The sequence below is a fragment of the Nyctibius grandis genome, chromosome 5 (genome assembly GCF_013368605.1).
Source record: "Nyctibius grandis isolate bNycGra1 chromosome 5, bNycGra1.pri, whole genome shotgun sequence".
NCBI lineage: Eukaryota > Metazoa > Chordata > Aves > Nyctibiiformes > Nyctibiidae > Nyctibius > Nyctibius grandis.
The window spans coordinates 29,437,777-29,455,658 of NC_090662.1; the positions used below are offsets into that span (position 1 = coordinate 29,437,777).

Sequence of the window (17,882 nt, forward strand, 5' to 3'; positions counted from 1 at the left end):
AGACGTAAGTCATCATATGCTTTCTATACTCAAACATACAGACTTAGCACTGCAGGACAAAAACAGAAATCAAAAGCATTAACCCAGGAAAAGCCATACCACTGCTCAGTATGTTTTAGCCTTCATCTGCCTGACCCTGCAACTTCTGGGAATTTTTCATAGGTGAGCAGAGGAAATGGGGTCTTACAGAAACTGCTCCCTTAAAATGTTCCTAAGCAAATGTCTCACGTGGCACCTCTGAAAGACAGCAGTGAACCACAGTCTGTTCAGGATAATCAAGTCCATGCATCTCTAGAGTGAGCTGACCCAGGAAAAGTCTTGTGTATGTTGTTATGAGCTCAATAACAAGGCACAAAACATTTGATTATAGCACTTAAAGAAGTACCAGCTTAAGATACCACCTACATGAGGTATATGGTTCATCCATCTATGAATCATTTTATTGAATATAAGCTAGTGCCTATCCATACAGGCTTCTGGCAGAATTTATTAATTATTTACATCAACAATCAATATAAAGGAGACCTCAAACTCAATAAATGATCACCACTACTTACTTTTTAAGAAACCATAAGCCAGCAAGAGAAGCAACTACCTGTGAACAAAGAAAACAGAGTCATTTTTTTGTCTTGTCACATTATGTACTTTTTTTTACTTATCTTCTTTCACTGACTTTATAATTGTTTGTAGAGAAAGCATTATAAATGGATGGAAGTCAAACTTTCCTGAAGCAAAACCCTTGTCATATCTGCTTCTCTTTCCACAGAAACCATTTAGTGCATCCCACCAGAAAAGCTACATTTAGACTTGTATTACAATCAAACTCTCAAGTGCCTAAATATTCTTTTATTGTTTTTTACTGTACTATTAACAAAGGCTTACTAATGCATTCCTCATGACAAGGAACATTCACTGTATGCTTTAACATATTTTTAAAGATTAATATTTCTTGATGGCCCTAAAAGAGTAAGTCTCTCAATATCTTCAAAGGCAGCTATTGAAATATAAATGTCAAATCTTTAACATTGTTATTTTTGCATTGTTGTTTTTGCTAGCTGGTATCTACATTTGATATACCTATTTGTCTGATATTGCTTGGCTGCTAGTTTTACATAGTTCTCCAAATAATCTATTTTAATATTTTGAAAATTTGGAATTAAACCCTTTTTATTGTGAGATGCTTCAGTGCTCAACAGAAGCTCCCTCTATAACACGTTTTCTTGTCTGTCCACTGAGACACTGGAGATCTTCATCTAGTCCACCACATTTCAGTCTGCCCTATTTCTGCCTATGATCTTTTTTCTAAGGGTCTAAACATAGTTTCTAGCATCCTCTTCCCATATATTTTTATGGCACTGGTAAAGGAATCTATTACGATAATACCTCAGCACATAATTAAAGTCTTCTCCTTGGGAACCACTGACTTTTGCAGGTCTTAGAGTAAATAACTCAAGCTTGACCATGATGACCTGAATTTACACATTTGTAAGGATCAGGCTTCTTTCACGATAATATTTTTACATCTGCCAGCAGAATTCTGTTCTGATCTTGACTCCTGACCAACAGAGAAACACTTTTTTTGTCAGCTGGGAAGATGAAGGTACGCAATACCATGACAGGGTAACTTCACAAATCCTTTCTACATGTTTTCACTCATAACTGCTTTTCTTCCCATTCAGCAACCCTAGTCTCTGGGTATTACACCCAGGAAACTGAGTTTTGAGCCACTTTTAAGTGAGCCACACACACACACCTCACAAGTCTAGGAAGAATGTACAAACAATGCCCTCTTTATGGTGATCTGTGTGGACTCACCTTGGGACTTAAAATAAAAAACAATCCATTCTAAATCTAAAATAGCATCTTTAGCATTTCCACGATAGTCCCATCCAGCTCTGAAAGGTGTTAAAACTCCACTTTCAATTTACTTGTCACTACTCTCTCAGTTCAGCACTTGGATGTTCATCTCTAGCCTCTCTTCATTGTCTACAGTCAGAAGGGTACAAACTGTTAGCAGAGGTCACATAACCACTTGGCATGGTATTTCATCTCATGCACAGAGGTTTGCTAAAGGTTATATAGTCTGTGCTATGACTGAATAAATTCCAGCCTATTAATTTTGCTTTTACTTAAGCAATAGTCACACTGGAAATTTTAACTTAGATGGATACATTCTTTGTCATAAGGGTTGTTCTTCAATTAGAAGATGAGGCCTTTAAATTATTTAAAGAGGTTTTAGTCTAATGTAAAAGCAAAAATTTGTAATCAAGGTTAGAAATGTACGCTGAATATAGAGGGATAAATCTGATATACCTCAAAGTTAAAATTTCCTTTTCTCCTACAAGTCACATTCAGCTATTTTCCACTACCATGAAAATAAAACTTACATGATAAGAACAGCTACACGCCTAAATACTGTCTTGCTTCTGGAGGTGGTTTAAAAATTGGAGCTCTCAAACTAGATTTAAGCTCCAGGCTTTATTCCTGGTCCAAGCTCCAGGCTTTATTCCTGGTCCAAAAGAGCTAATTTAAATCATCTGCAACATAACATTAGTGTAAATTCAGGATACCATCAATCATATCCTTCTCCAGGTTTGATGATACTAGAAGTTTGACTGCCACCACCAAACTGCTGAAAACCTTTCATCGACATCAGTCAGAAACTAGTTCTATATTCCTAATGGGTTCTTATCTTCTTTCAGTTCATGCTGGAAAATGCCAAGAGAAATTGGTAACATATTTATAACTTGACATATGAATACAGTCTCATTAATCTCCTTCCCTCAGAAAAAGACTTGATTTAGGATATTAATTGTAAAAATGGACACTATGAGATTCTGTATATATGCTAAAAGTTTTTCCTAAGCTGGGGGACCAGACAAAAAGCAGGCAATTTCTGTTACAAGAAAAATAGTCAGACCTGCATGATCAGGCACTTCAGCACTTTTCCTGACAGCGTTTTCCACTGTACTTGGAAAAAGTCTTCTCTGCACACTGCAGAAACACCCTATCCATCTTTAAATGCCATCACAGGCATTCAGGTCTCTGCCTTACCCACTGCTCTTCTTTCACTAGGAGCAAAGTTACTAACTCATTTTTGAAAGCAATCCTTCAGAATTTATGTATATGCTCATAGAAAAAATTCTAGTAATTACTGCTGTTGTTAACTCCCCAAAGCTCTGCACAGTTATCTTTTAATGGAAAATGGAAGATTATTCACCTGTGAACAAGAGACCTGCCTAGGGCAACAATTCTTATCTATGGTACCACACAGCAGAAAATAACTGGGATTATTTGAGAAGGTGGGTCTTCTGCTGCTGTGCACAAATCACTATCTTTGGTGAGAAATGCTCGTCTAAACAGTACAAAAGTAATTGCAATATCATTTAACAACAGTTCACAGAATCACAGAATCAATCAGGTTGGAAGAGACCTCTGGGATCATCGAGTCCAACCATTGCCCTGACACCACCGTGTCAACTAGACCATGGCACTAAGTGCCATGTCCAGTCTTTTCTTAAACACATTCAGAGATGGTGACTCCACCACCTCCCTGGGCAGCCCATTCCAATGTCTAATGACCCTTTCTGAGAAGAAATTCTTCCTAATGTCCAACCTGAACCACACCTGGCAAAGCTTGAGGCTATGTTCTCTTGTCCTGTCGCTCATTGCCCGGGAGAAGAGGCCGACTCCCACTTCACTACAACCTCCCTTCAGGTAGTTGTAGACTGCAATAAGGTCACCTCTGAGCCTCCTCTTCTCCAGCCTAAACAACCCCAGCTCCCTCAGCCGTTCCTCGTGGGTCAGACCCTCCAGACCCTTCACCAGCTTGGTCGCCCTCCTCTGGACTCGCTCCAACACCTCAACATCTTTCTTGAAGTGCGGGGCCCAGAACTGGACACAGTATTCAAGGTGCGGCCTCACCAGTGATCGTCCGATCACTTCCCTAGACCGGCCGGCTACACTATTCCTAATAGAGGCCAGGATGCCATTGGCCTTCTTGGCCACCTGGGCACACTGCTGGCTCATGTTTAGCCGCCTGTCGATCAGCACCCCCAGGTCTCTTTCCACCGGGCCGCTTTCTAACCACTCTTCCCCCAGCCTGTAGCGCTGCATGGGGTTGTTGTGACCCAAGTGTAAGACCCGGCACTTGTTCTTGTTGAACCTCATGCCGTTGGTCTCGGCCCATCTATCTAACCTGTCCAAATCCCTCTGTAGGGCCTTCCTACCCTCCAGCAGATCGACACTCCCACCCAGCTTGGTGTCATCTGCAAATTTATTGAGGGTGCACTCAATCCCTACGTCTAGATCATCTATAAAGATATTGAAGAGCACCAGCCCCAGAACTGAGCCCTGGGGAACACTGCTAGTGACCGGCCGCCAGCTGGACTTTGCCCCATTCACCACCACTCTCTGGGCTCGGCCATCCAGCCAGTTTTTAACCCATCAAAGAGTCCACCCATCCAAGCCCCGGGCAGCCAGTTTGTCTAGGAGGATGCTGTGGGAGACAGTGTCAAATGCCTTACTGAAGTCTAGATAGACTACATCCACAGCCCTGCCCTCATCTACTAAGCGGGTCACTTTGTCATAGAAGGAGATCAGGTTGGTCAAGTAGGACCTGCCTTTCATGAATCCATGTTGGCTGGCCCCGATGCCCCGATTGTCCTGCATGTGCCGTGTAATGGCACTCAGGATGATCTGTTCCACCACCTTGCCTGGCACCGAGGTCAGGCTGACAGGCCTATAGTTCCCTGGATCATCCTTCCGACCCTTCTTGTAGATGGGCGTTACATTTGCTAATTTCCAGTCAGCTGGAACTTCTCCAGTTAACCAGGACTGCTGGTAGATAATAGAGCGTGGTTTGGCAAGTTCATTTGCCAGTTCCTTCATTACTCTGGGGTGAATCCCATCCAGGCCAAACCTCTTAAAGAGCTTATAGCCATCCATAGCAGCACTCCAGTCATGAGAGTCATCCCACCACGTTTCTGTGATGGCAACCACATCATAACCTTCCTGCTGTACAGTGGCTTCTAGCTCTTCCTGTTTGTTGCCCATACTGCGTGCATTGGTGTAAATGCACTTTACAATAAGTGATACATAAATGAGCTAATGTCTTGATGCTTTAACCATTTATGCTTTTATCACAAACAACACAGTTTGAGCAAACATCATTTGTAGTAACATGACATCAAGTGCAGATTTTCTTACCTCAACTAAGAAGACGGTCACACATAGAATTAGAACAAAAATCAAGTTTTTGTGGATGGTAACATATCTGAAATAGGTATTCCATGTGGTAACAGTACCCATGCTTTCAGCATCATCAGTAAAGCATTCCTGTTAAAGAATTGACAAGACCATAGTCACAATGATAATAATATCTATATATGAGAATTTCTGACACATGAATGCTGTCATTCTTTCTGCTAACTCATTCCAAATAATTGAACTGCAGCATTCAAATTGTCTGATAATGGCTGGAGAGGAAAGTATTGCCTGGTTGAGTCATCTTTGATACAACAACATAGTTTAGAGATGATTTGAAATTTTCAGACAATATTGAAAGAAACAACGAAGACTTGTCCAGCACTACTAGAAACCCAGAAATGGTTAATCAATAGCTATTTTCTTTCAATGGAGATTATTATTGCACTGTTATAGTAAATTTGTAAATACTCTGAGGATTTTTTTTCTGCTGAGATCAATAAAGCAAAAGAAAAAATGGGCAGTGCTTCAGCAAATTATGAGTTTAAATATTTCTTGTAGACTTTTTTCCACCTAGGAAAAAAGGGTTTTTTTCCACCTACTTTAGAAAATTTTCTTACCCTGTGAAAATTAGCTGCCAGTTTTGGATATGAAAGGAGTTTATCATGACCAGTTGACAGTTATTAGAAAAAAAGGAATTTTGGTCCAGTTCTTCGTACAAAACTCAACCTTAATTGCATAATTCCCAGCACATCCATAAAACCAGTGTAAAATCCATCTTATTCCTCTGTTCATTATCCATATCAGAACATAAGAGCTAAGCAGTCTGATAAATTTGTGAAATTTGATCTAATTCCAGTTTTAAAAATTGTGCTAGTATTTCAAATGTATTTTGTTTTCCATGAGCCTTAACATGTCAAATGTCAATTTTACACAAATGTTTTAAAACAATGTTTTTCCATGTTATGGTTACAAATTTAATTTTAGCATAAGTAATCTTAAAGGTAGATTAAAGTCCAGGAGACCAAAATTCTGTATTGAAATCCTCTACAGATAGCATTCAACAACGAGAAAAAATGAGGCAAAATAAATTTTTGAGGATTTAAATGATTTCAAGATCATATATGAGTTAAAAAAATATCATAGATATTCCAAAAAGATATTCCACAGAGAAGTACTGCATTAGGAATGACATAGTCAGGTAGAAAATATATAAGGAGTATACTGCACTAAACTATCACCGTATCAAAACCCAAGATGAATGTAAAACAGCACACACCTTCAAATCCTCTTCATTGATTTCATCAGTTATGTCCAAGACACTGTCTCGAGACAAGCGCCTGGTGTAGATATCTATGTCAGAAGACAGGTTTGTCTGAGGCACCACAGACATTTTCCGAAATGTTGTACTTCCCTTTTTGGAAAAGTTTGGTCCATAGTTCACAGAGGTGCCCGTCATCAGGTTTAACACAGATTGCCTTCTCCGACCTTGCAGCATATGGTCAGTGTTTAGCATGTTACTCCGAAGCAGACCTACATCTCCCTGTTCCAAGTCAGGTACCAGCGAGAGTCTCCTTTCTGGTGGGTCGTTGAGGCCATCTTCTATCCCATTAACCTGCATCCCGTTCCTCTGCGCTACTGAGAACTTCCTACTTGCATTAAGGGGGTTAATGATTATAGAGTTCTTCCTTTTGTCATTAAAATCAGATGTTTGTTTAAAAGATTGCTTCTTTATTTCATTTCGTGATCCCATGCCTTCTCCTTCAATGGAAAAGCGTCGGAGAGTCTCGGTTAGAATTGAATTTCTTCTCTCTGCACTGAACTGATCAAAAGAATCAAATCCCATCAGCTCTGAGCTGAAGTCTGGCCGTTGACCCTGAAGTTCAGAAAATGTTCCATAGAAATAGCAGCTCCCCTCATGTAAAATTAATATTTTGTCAGCAATCTTTAAATGTTCCAGTTTTGAAGTAACCAAGATCCTAGTTTTATTTGCCATCAACTTGCACACACAGCTATAAAAGATTAAAGAAGTGTTAAAAATGAGATTTTTTTCCTTCAATATTAAATGTTGCTTTTATCCCTTTCACTTTCAATCTATTTGCTTTTACCTGCCCCCCCTCCCAGTATAAGCAGTCTTAGGTGCTCCCTCAAACTACAAAGGAGGTGGTAAGGCTGAGATGTGTAAAGGGTGAGTAGTTTATCACAGGAACCAAAAAAAGGGGGAAAATTTAATCTTCAGGTCAATCCAAAAAGCACAGTTCAACATGAAAATTAAATATTTCTTTTCATCTTAGGGTTACTTAGATCTTTTGTTACCAAACTTAAAAGTATTAGCTCGATTTCAAAAATTCAAACTTGTGGTGACTGAAAAGCTCATGGATGGCAGTGTGTGTCCTTACTGTTTTGAGGACAAGCCAAAAGTCTGTGTCTTCGGCCAACCTGCTGCCAGTCTCTTGGTCAGTGGGCACTTTCAGGTGACCATTCTTTCAGCGATTAGAAAAAACAAGACAAAATATAGCTTTTTGTAAAAATTTATACTTACAAAGCAGGTAAGTGTTTTAAAATGAAAGCCTTTCTGGCACACAGACACACCAGATATAAACCTATGCACTCTGGGAGTAATAGATTATAGCAGGCTCAATACATTGAGATGGAAGAGGGAGCAGCAATGCTCACACCTGGCCCAGGCTTGTTTCCAGCACAGTGTGCTGTGCTACTGCTAACACAAAATAGTCAGTCATGAGAATCCCTAAAAATAAACAACCTCAAAAGGTATAATTTTGATCACGTCAGTGTTTTTGTACTGTTATTAAATTTCTGTTCTTGGTTGTATTTTGTGCTGCTTGGTGAGATTCTTACATACAATCTATCAAAACATACAGTACCTTCCAAATATCTCTTTTTCTGTAAAAATGTCTAAATGTCCAAAAGGAGAATCCAGGAGATACAAATCAGCATCTTTGTACACTGCTCTGAACAGAGAAAATGGAAATAACATTAACTTTCACAAGCCATATAAATTCATAAAAATATAATTTTAAAAGAATGCCTTTACAGTTTTGTCTCAAAAACTTGTAATTGATAGACTTTTCTACAACACCAATATGGAGCTGGAGTTCAACATTAAATGTGCTTATAAGTCCTTTCAATAAAGCCTTTTTGCGCTGCAGACCACATTACAAGCTAACTCAGTTTTCCATTAATTTCTGTGCAATCAAAGGAAGCTATATGGCTGCCTTTTACACAGGTTACCCTAAAGATCTGTTTATGGACTGAATCTGACAGTCCCCATTGGTGTACAATGACCATTTAAATGGGAATTTAGTACCTACTGTAAGTCTACTGATGCCTGAAGGAATATTACATATATGTAAATAAGCGTGTGAAAAGACTTAGGTCTCAGCACTGTTTTAAAAGTACTTCAAAATAACCAGTGAGCAAAGACAAGTGTATTAATAAGCCATGATCTTGCAAACATTATCTGAAATGGGACTGTAAAATATTTTGAGTTCAGGATATGAAAAACTATTTGTAGCATTAGGACCTTAAGCTGTATGTGCCTGGACATGGCTCACTGAGATCTAAACCTGTTGTTAAGAGGTGTTTTTTTAAAATCAATTTCAATAGAAGTTCAAAAAGGCTCCTTGCCTTCCTCAGTGAGTATGAAAATCATGATGTGATATGAATCAGGGTATAATTAGTAAAGAACATTTGGACAGCTCATTTCAGTACTTCTTAAAGTACTCTAAAAATTAATTTTAAAATCATTATGTTAAACAATGTGAAAATATTTAACCACCAGGAGAAAAAGCCCTCAATAATAGCATATTATGTTAATAAACCAAGCAACTTTATCAAAAAGTCCCCTGTCATGATGGATTTCACTGACCATACATTATGATGTAGTGGCTGCACAACAACAAAAAGTTCGTACTGTGCTTGGCGCTTTCATCAGCAAAAAATTTCCAGGTTTCTTCCTGAAATAATGGTAGCACTCGAATTATTGCTATAATTTGTATGTTGGACTTAGTAGCTATACATGACTGGCTTTAGGGTACCAGGCCAGTGAGCTAGCTCAAACCCAGGGCATGGAGTGTTTTTTTCCCTTGGTCCTTTCTTTCCCCCAGCTGTAGCTGCAGGCACTGACAGTGCTCTGTAAGAAAGATGGACTCAGGCAATCTCCATCTGCTTGACGGCTGGCTGATGGCACTTCCAGCAGCAATTCTCATTTCATATGACTGCACAGAGTACACCAGACACACGTATGCAGCCAGTTCAAGCAAATAACGTCCGGCTTATCGCCAGTGCAGATGGGTACAACCCAGGCTATAATCCTAAATTTTCTCCTCTAGCTTTCTCAGTTTCATCTGCAACTCACACCTCAACACCTGCACATCTTGCTATATGCTGAGCTTAGACCAGAGCCCAAACAAAACGTAAAGCAGATACAGCCACTATCTTTGGGACATTTAATTGTTTTAAAAATAATAATTATATAGCTGACAATAAATATGTTATATCAGTTCTGTGATCCTCCAGTAAATGAGCTGTGACCATTGAAAAGTGACAGACATGATTATTCATAGAATCTGGCCTATTTTATTGAACCCATCTTTTAACCTCACACAGACATGCACATCTTTCATGGGATGCCAGTGTGGATCACGATAACGTGATTTTACTTCTACTCAGCATTTCTGAGCATGGGAACCAGCACAATTTGCACCTGGCACAGAAACAAATGAGGCCATTTACACATCGGAGCTATCACTACTGGTTTTCTGATAATAGCTAAGTGATTCCGCTGAAACACATAGCTAATTTATAAGATAAACACCTATGTTACTGTTCTGTAGACCTTCAAAATTACTAACTAACGTTGGAAGGTCAAACAGACACGGTCAGACCATTATCATGGGTACTGACTAGCCATTGCTTTCCACTTTTTCTTTTTACAACAGAAAAAGACCAAAACAATCAACAACATTTTCTGAAACATGACCTTTTTTTTCGTTTTTGTTACCTGCAGACAGAGAGTACGTCATCAATCAATATAGAGACTGCTTTGTAGAAGTGTCATAGCAGGGAAAGATCCTGGAATATTTCTTATTTGTATCTTTGTATGGGCTTCTTCGGTACTGAGAAAGCTACACTTAAATGTTTGAATGTCCAAACAGCATCTTGCATCAGGGAGGGAAAGATTCATCTTCAACTAAGGCATAGCATGCATCTGACATCAAACTTTTAAAATTCAATAAATAAATACGCAGGTGTATCACAAACAAAATCACACAGCAAAACTCAGATTTCTGATAGTAAAATGAAGTTCCTGATACACCTGGAGGACATTTATTCAGCAGGACTTGGTCCACACGTATTTAAGTGCTTAGTCATAATACTTTCCTTATACATGAAACAGTACACTACTTAAAGAGCAAAATACTCACCTTGCTAGTGAGATTCGTGCTCTCTGGCCTCCACTCAGAATGATTCCACCTTCGCCCAGCACTGTATAATCTTTGTCTGGGAACTTGGAAATGTCCTGTTAACAATTTTTTTTTAAGAATCAGACATGTATTTTCCATATCCAAGAAACTCAAGCTACAGACTGGATGGAAGCATAGTGTACAACAGCGTACAGACAGGTTAGATAGAAGTTGTAACAAAAAAAATGTCCCACAGAGTTTTGTTGCTTTCATTTGTTTATGTAATCAGAAATGGTGATAAAAGAAAACATCATTCTATTGCAGAAAGCAATCACGAGCTGCAAGATCTCAAGAACAAATGTTTTTCTTAATTGCTAGATCTCCATAAAAGCAAGGAAAGTACCTTCATATAATATCAATCAAGATGTTAACCATTCGAATTTTCTGTCAAATAACAATGATAAATGCACTTGCCACTGAAGTTAGGGACAGCAAGAAGCAAACTCTGGATCTGAGCTCTTCAAAACCCAGAGAAATTTATACTTCAGGCAGGTTCATTAAAAAACGCTTCCACAAAACTCCTAGCCGGGAATGCCAGGAATGCTCAAGGTTTGCAAAAGCTTTGGGAGCCAAGTTCCACTGCTCAGGTTGTTACTTACAACTCATGGCTATGCTAAAAATGAATCTTTAGCCAGTGATAAAAACAGAAAATACCATTTCACTCTCATGTGAGACAGAGAGAGGAGAAAAGGACATCCTCATGGCCCACTGGTAGAGGTGGCCATAAATTTTCTTGAGAGCAGTATTTAGTACCAAAACTGAGGATCCATGCAAACCACAGTAATTGATGGAAGTGGAGACATGGAGAATGGCTTGTGTGCCTGAAGGATGTCTAGTTTTTCTACTTTTACAGTTGCTCTAACAAAAAATACTAATTCTGCCTTCAAGCCTTACCTGGCCTATGCCCTTAAGCAATACAGTGACACCACTATTACTGTGGTGGTGGTGGTAGTTGCAGGGGACTTTTACCAGAAACACCGGCTGGATGACCTCCCTGTGCCCCAGGGAACCTAGGTTTCCAGCAGGTACGACTCTAGGGCAGTTTGCCATGCGCCAAGATGGAAGCCTCAAGTGGCCCAGAAGCTCCCAGGACCTGCGCTCCCCACTTGGCAGCACCAGACTGCCACTTTTGCTGCCTGTGCACGCACTCCCGTTCCCAAGGCAGGGATCCTCTGAAGCTAAAGAAGCTGACCAAGGCATCTGATACCAGACAAAATCAGCTCCAGTGTTCTCATGCTTACAAAGATTCTCCTTTTAGTGCAGCTTCTGGGGGGAAAAAAGTGGCATGCAAAATCCCTCGGAAAGTAAGCTTGTGGGAGCAGGCTTCAGGCAGCGCCCTGGAAGAGGGAGCCTGTTTTGGGGTCCGTCTTCCCTCAGGCAGCTGAGGGGCACACAGGAACTCAGCTGTCTGTATGCACCCTGCAGCACCCACAGAAATCCTGCAGCTTCTGGGAAAAAGACTGGAAGACACATGAAGCACTTCCAGGGCAATACAACCTGGGATTCTAAGTTGTGCTGCTCTCTAGAAGTTTGCATTTCATACAAAGTCAGATATAATCCAATTTTGATCCCCCCTGCTGTGATATTGATGGGTAACTACCCTCTGTTGCACAGCCTGTTGGCATTCCAAATCTCTGAGGTTTTGCAGAATAAATAAATAAATAAAAATCCTTCCAGAGAAATGTTTCCTTTTTCCTCCCCTGTAAATTGGCCTGACCTCAGGAAAAGAGTGAACAATGCTGTTCAGCCCTGGATCAGTGACAGATGAAAGGTCCAGCCACTCAAGGACTAGACATTGACTGCCTGATCTGTCAGGAAATGGGAGATTCTCCCAACTCTTTAATTTGATAATAGCGTTTACTTCCTGACTTAGAGGATTCTGACCTTAAAATCAAGATGCTCTTATGTATGGAAAAGCTATTGCAGGTGATTTTTAAATTCTTCTCATGTTAACTAGTTATTTCCCTTTTGTAAAAGGAGAGCCACACATGCAAATCCCTAGTACTAATGTAACAGCTCAGGTATGTGCAGAAAGAGGGACGTGAAAAACAGTGCCGGCAACACATTTAAAGGAAGATTTTCTGAACGTGACAAAATCATCTTCCTATAGGTCATGAAGTATTTAGAGAGAACATGTGAAATTCTGGCATAAATGCTTTTCTGGCATTTATTTGAGACTACGTGCTCAGATCACTTGTGGTTTCACTATGCATGTGGGAGCTGTGTTCTTCATCTGTAACTTTGACATTTACTCAATATCTTCACCTGAACATTGGGATTTGCATGGTTAAGTATCTAGATATCTAAGCTGATTTCAACTGTTTCCCATTTCTACCAGTACTGCTGCCTGTAATGGTGCTGGTGCCATTGCTGTTTCCTGCTTCTACTTCTTCCAAAAACACTCAGGTGAAGAACTGCACCCAGTGTGTCTTCCCCTGAAAACAGAGAAAAATCCTAGCCCTACTCAAATTAATTCCAGGGCTCCCTTTGTTTTAAATGGTGGTGGGATTTCCTCAGATATATTGCTTTGCAGGTGTGTCAACATGGAATTTTAATCAGACTTTTAATGAGTTCCCCTTCCGCTCTCTTCTACCCTTCACCTCAGGATAATATGTGGCATGGAACAGACAAAGAACTTTTCAGGCTGTAATTATAATAATTAAAAAATGTTTAGTAATTTCTTTCAAAGACGTAAACAGAGTGATGAAGTCCAATAGACACACAATGCCATTTGCTGGAACATGCATTACCTATTGTAAAAAAGTACATAGGGCTGGTCCAAATACATCCTTGCTGTCATTTTATGCAGGAAGTGAATTCAAGCCAGGGACAAACCCAATCTAATGATGCTGAACGGCACAAACGCCAGCATATTAATGAAGTAGCCACTGGATTTTCTTTAACATATCTATTTCTAAATGCTTAGGTTGAGAAACCTATCGGTAACTATTAGAGAATAACCCCCTCCCCACAGTTCTCACAGACATTAATCACTTTTGTGGATGCTTCTAATATCAGGAGCTAACAGATCTCAAGTTGCACACCCAAGGAGAAGGCACCCCTTTTAATATCTGTTTGCATTTCTAACAGTGTAAATGTCATATTCATCTACCTCAGCAGCAAAGGGATGACCCTCATAATACCTTTGGGCTTGGTATGGAAAAATATAGCTGAGATAGTTTAAGGTAATATCTCTTTTCAGGGTGAAGAGGATATATGGTCTCTATTAAAAAAGGAAACCTCAGAATGGACTTCACACTTGTCTTTTCTGTAGAGATTGTTTGTTATCAAAATCATTTGATAAATCATTAGCAACAATTAAGTTAACAAAGCATGACAGAAAATAGTTTCTAAGAACCATGTCTTTCAGCAAATAGTTGCTTTACATATCCAAGGCTACTCAAACTGCTCAAGCAGTTCTAATGATAGAACATATATATTTTACTTATGGGGCTCCTCTTTCTTCCTGAAATATGTCCTTAATGTTGTGGCTTTTTATCTTCCCTCTTCTGCCTCCCCCTCCAAACAGATAAAATAGTCATTAAACTGATGGAACAGAGCCATGGTCTTGACTCTTTCCATTTCATCTTCACTAACCCTTCCCTCTGTTTCACTTCCATTTTTTTCTACAGTCCCAGTTTCTTTACCACTTCTATCCCCTTCCTTTTCTTCATTGCCATTAACATTCCCTGTGTTTATTTTCACAGTTTCCAGAAAATCCCCCCATTCACATTGCTACCTCCTTCTCACCTACCAAAGTACTCCCTTTTTTGCTGCCTTCTTTCTCTCTGTGTTTTAGAGAAGCTGCCTCTGAATAGACTTTGCCCTTCCTGTAGCATGGACTATTTGCAATAAATTAGAAGAAAAATACTGAAGTATTTATTGTATCAAATGCCAAGTAAAGCTGAATACAAGTTAAGCAGAAGCAGCACCACAGGTTTCAAGCAGGAGCTGCAATAATGTTCCATCCCATTTGATATTTTGTCTCTTTAGTTATAAGAGGAAAATTTTCTGTTACCTGCTTTCTCACTAACATGATTATTTCTGTACTTCCAAGCAATTGTATTCAGTTCTAATACACTAACGAGGTAGAAATGGAACTGAAAGAAACCTCCAGATTTGAATTCAGTGATTACTAAAAATCTTCAGATAATGAATTTGAAATGTCATTTTGCAAACAGTACAACTTTCAATTTGTCCTGATTTTCAGAAAATAAATGATCTTGGAAGTAAGACAGATATGAACTAAACTGCAAAATTTGAAGTTTTAAAGTTCTGAAACGAAGTCATTTTTCAGGCTCATACCTACTAGTGAACATTTCTGTTAATTTTTAAAAGAGGAAGAATTTTCAGTAATTTTTTATATCTTGGCTTTTGGGTAACCATCCTGTACATACTTAAGTACTCACTTTCCTGGGCCAGAAGCCAGAGAACCAGATCTCTTTAAAGTATTTCAAATCAGAAATTACTTTTTAAAATTTTATTTTATTTAGGTAACTCTCCTCTCTCTGCCTATGATTCCCGAAAGCAAGGCTTTTGTTAAATTTCAGCTGAACAATTTATGAAGGATTAATGATCCAAAAGCATAAGCTTTGTTTTCGCAAGAGTTTGTGACCTTGAGCAGAATGTCAGGCTCACCCAAAACTCACACGAATGCTGGCAAAACTCGCTTTCTCTATGGTGAAACATTCCCGTGGAACAGAGTTTTGAAACATGAAGTAGTCAGTATGCTGCGTGTGCGTAAGTTAAATGCAGGGTAAGGGAATTAAATATGATTCCAGATGTGACACAGAAGATATGACAACGTCCAAGGAAATCAGTCCAAAGCCCTGTACCTAAGACAGGGAAAGGGATGGGGAGAGCTCTCTTGACTGAAACAGGCTTTTAACTAAGTGATATCGACACAGAACGTTGTAGAGGGGCTCCGTTACACTTGTTTATCTGATCACTGATAAACTTCTTGAAGTCAGTGCATTTGGGAGTTTGAGTCTATTTTTTTCTCTAATTGAGATGCTCCCCTGCTATAAAGAAACTGTGCTAGCCTATTTACTTCCAGTTCCCTCAGGGAATTCACTGTGTCAGCAGCTTCACAGCTGACCTGCCCATGATTTTGGGCCACAGACAAGAATTTCAGTTAGAGGAGTCTGCTCATGCCAGTGGATCATACCAGTGCAAGGTGGAAAAAGTATAAAGGTAGCCAGCTTTTGGGCCCACGTGTCTGAGGTGCAATGGTTGTCATGGGAGATTCAACATATTATGCAGACTTTCTGCCTGAAAGAGGCATTTATGCTATTTTAGCTGTTTACATTAGGATGAGATGAACTTCACCTTGACATGCCTGTTGCTCTCCCCAGCTATGAAGACAGGCTAAGTAACTTGCTCTCACAGAGTTTACACTGTAGACATGTACCTGATCAGGTAACCAAGCTAGCTCTTAATATCCTTTTGTAGAGAATTACCTACTACAAAGCACTCAGTTCCAGACTTGAATCCTTACTGTTCCTCTCTTCCACACACTTTGTAATCTGCCAATATCCCTTGTGAAAAACAGGCACAAAACCAGGGCACAAAGTATTTCACTCACTGACATAATAACCTCTCAACACCTACTGATTTAGTTGTCTGCCAAAGAAAACCCAAACCAACCAACCAACCAACAAAAAGCAAACAAACCCAAAACCAACACAGCTAAAAGGGGCTGGAGTAGTACAGCAAGATGCAAGGATATGTGTTTCTGTTTCAGGTCATCCTTGACATTGCAGTGACCTCATCACCCAGGGATGGATGCCATCCTTTGCAGGGAGATGTTGAACATGCAGGAACACAAACCAGCACTTGGCATATTGACTGTCTCTTTCTCTAGTTATTCTCTCTATAATCTAAATTCTTAGATTAAAATGAATCTCCTGCACTCCCTGTAAAACCAACTCAAAAAAAACACAGGATCTGGCCGCAAATTTCTTTAGTACTATTACACTATGTGATTTTGCATGGAAGCACTTCCTCTATTTGCATGCCATGTTAAACATTACATTCATGAGCAGCTGGTGGCTCTCAAATCAGAACATGTGTTTACTTTAACAGTGGTAATCTCTTAAAGGTAGTTTGCCATTACGTGTTTATGGCCTCTTAGGTAACTATTGAAGGATCAAATGAACTAACTAGGTGGAAAAATATCTATCCTACCTTGCAAAAAGGTAAAAACGGAAGTCATGGAAGTATGGTTTCAAAACTAATGAATTACCGCACCCTTTCAAATGAGAGGCGATGCTTGTTTATTTTTTAACAAGAATAACAAGCCTGCTTCTGCAATCTTGACTGGAGGAATGTATTCTCTTAGGATGATTTTGTTCAATGTTAACAGCATTTAGACACAAAGATTCTTGCTTCAGCTGTCCAAAGGTTTTATCTTTTTAACTTAGCAAGTCCTAAAACCAAACAATCCCACACCCTGTGTATAGTAGCCTATTAATACTGATTTTTCAACATAAAAATCTGAAAATCAAGCAACATGCCTTCCCCATTTTTCATTACATCAGTAATAAGGATTTTGCAAACCTGATTGGCTACTCCTACAAAATTCCATTTATATTCATGTTATCCCTGCCATGACATTAATACAACCCTTCAATCTCTGGGGAAGTTACACTTGTGGAATTACTTCAAATTTAGTAGCAAGTTTCCACAGATATATGAACTCATCCAGTTCCCACCTCCCAGTGGCTTTTGCTATTGAGCAACGAGAACAAAAATCAATTAATTGTGCAGGATGGCTTCTCAGCATTAAATTTGTTCATACTTGGTCCTTAAATTGAAGTCTTAGGCAAAAGTTCACCATCTCTTGCTGATTGATTTTTATCATTAACGTGATGAAAAGTACTTGATAAAAAGGGTAAAACACTGTCAAAAAAGAATAAAAGATAACCTCAGCTGAGGCAGCACCAATTCATATTATCTTACTTTTCGAGTACCTTTAAGCCTTACTATGGGGACTGTCTTTAGGAAATTAGCTCAGAATCCGTACCAATTACAACTTGGCTTCTCTCTATCATAGCATGCCAATATAAGATTTTAAAGGTAACAGATTTGTGATAATACCTGCATACTCAAAATCAAACCTATTCAAACAGATTATTTCAAAAATCTTCTGAATAAAGGACAAATGGTAAGGGCTACTGATTAGTGCTGGAA

At 39.3% G+C, this 17,882-nt stretch overlaps 1 protein-coding gene across 2 annotated transcripts in view; it reads right to left on the reverse strand.

Annotated features, from left to right (window-relative positions):
- Positions 1–17,882, reverse strand: part of CFTR (CF transmembrane conductance regulator) — a 90,873-nt gene that overhangs the window by 34,352 nt on the left and 38,639 nt on the right. The window contains exons 12-16 of one of the 2 annotated variants that reach the window (XM_068401879.1): positions 10,653–10,747; positions 8,091–8,177; positions 6,485–7,217; positions 5,209–5,337; positions 558–595 (exon numbers count right to left, since the gene is read on the reverse strand). In XM_068401879.1, the coding sequence (XP_068257980.1) occupies positions 558–595; positions 5,209–5,337; positions 6,485–7,217; positions 8,091–8,177; positions 10,653–10,747 (1,082 nt within the window). Of the gene's footprint in view, positions 1–557; positions 596–5,167; positions 5,338–6,484; positions 7,218–8,090; positions 8,178–10,652; positions 10,748–17,882 lie in introns of both variants that reach the window. The other variant, XM_068401878.1, reaches the window with a different exon arrangement.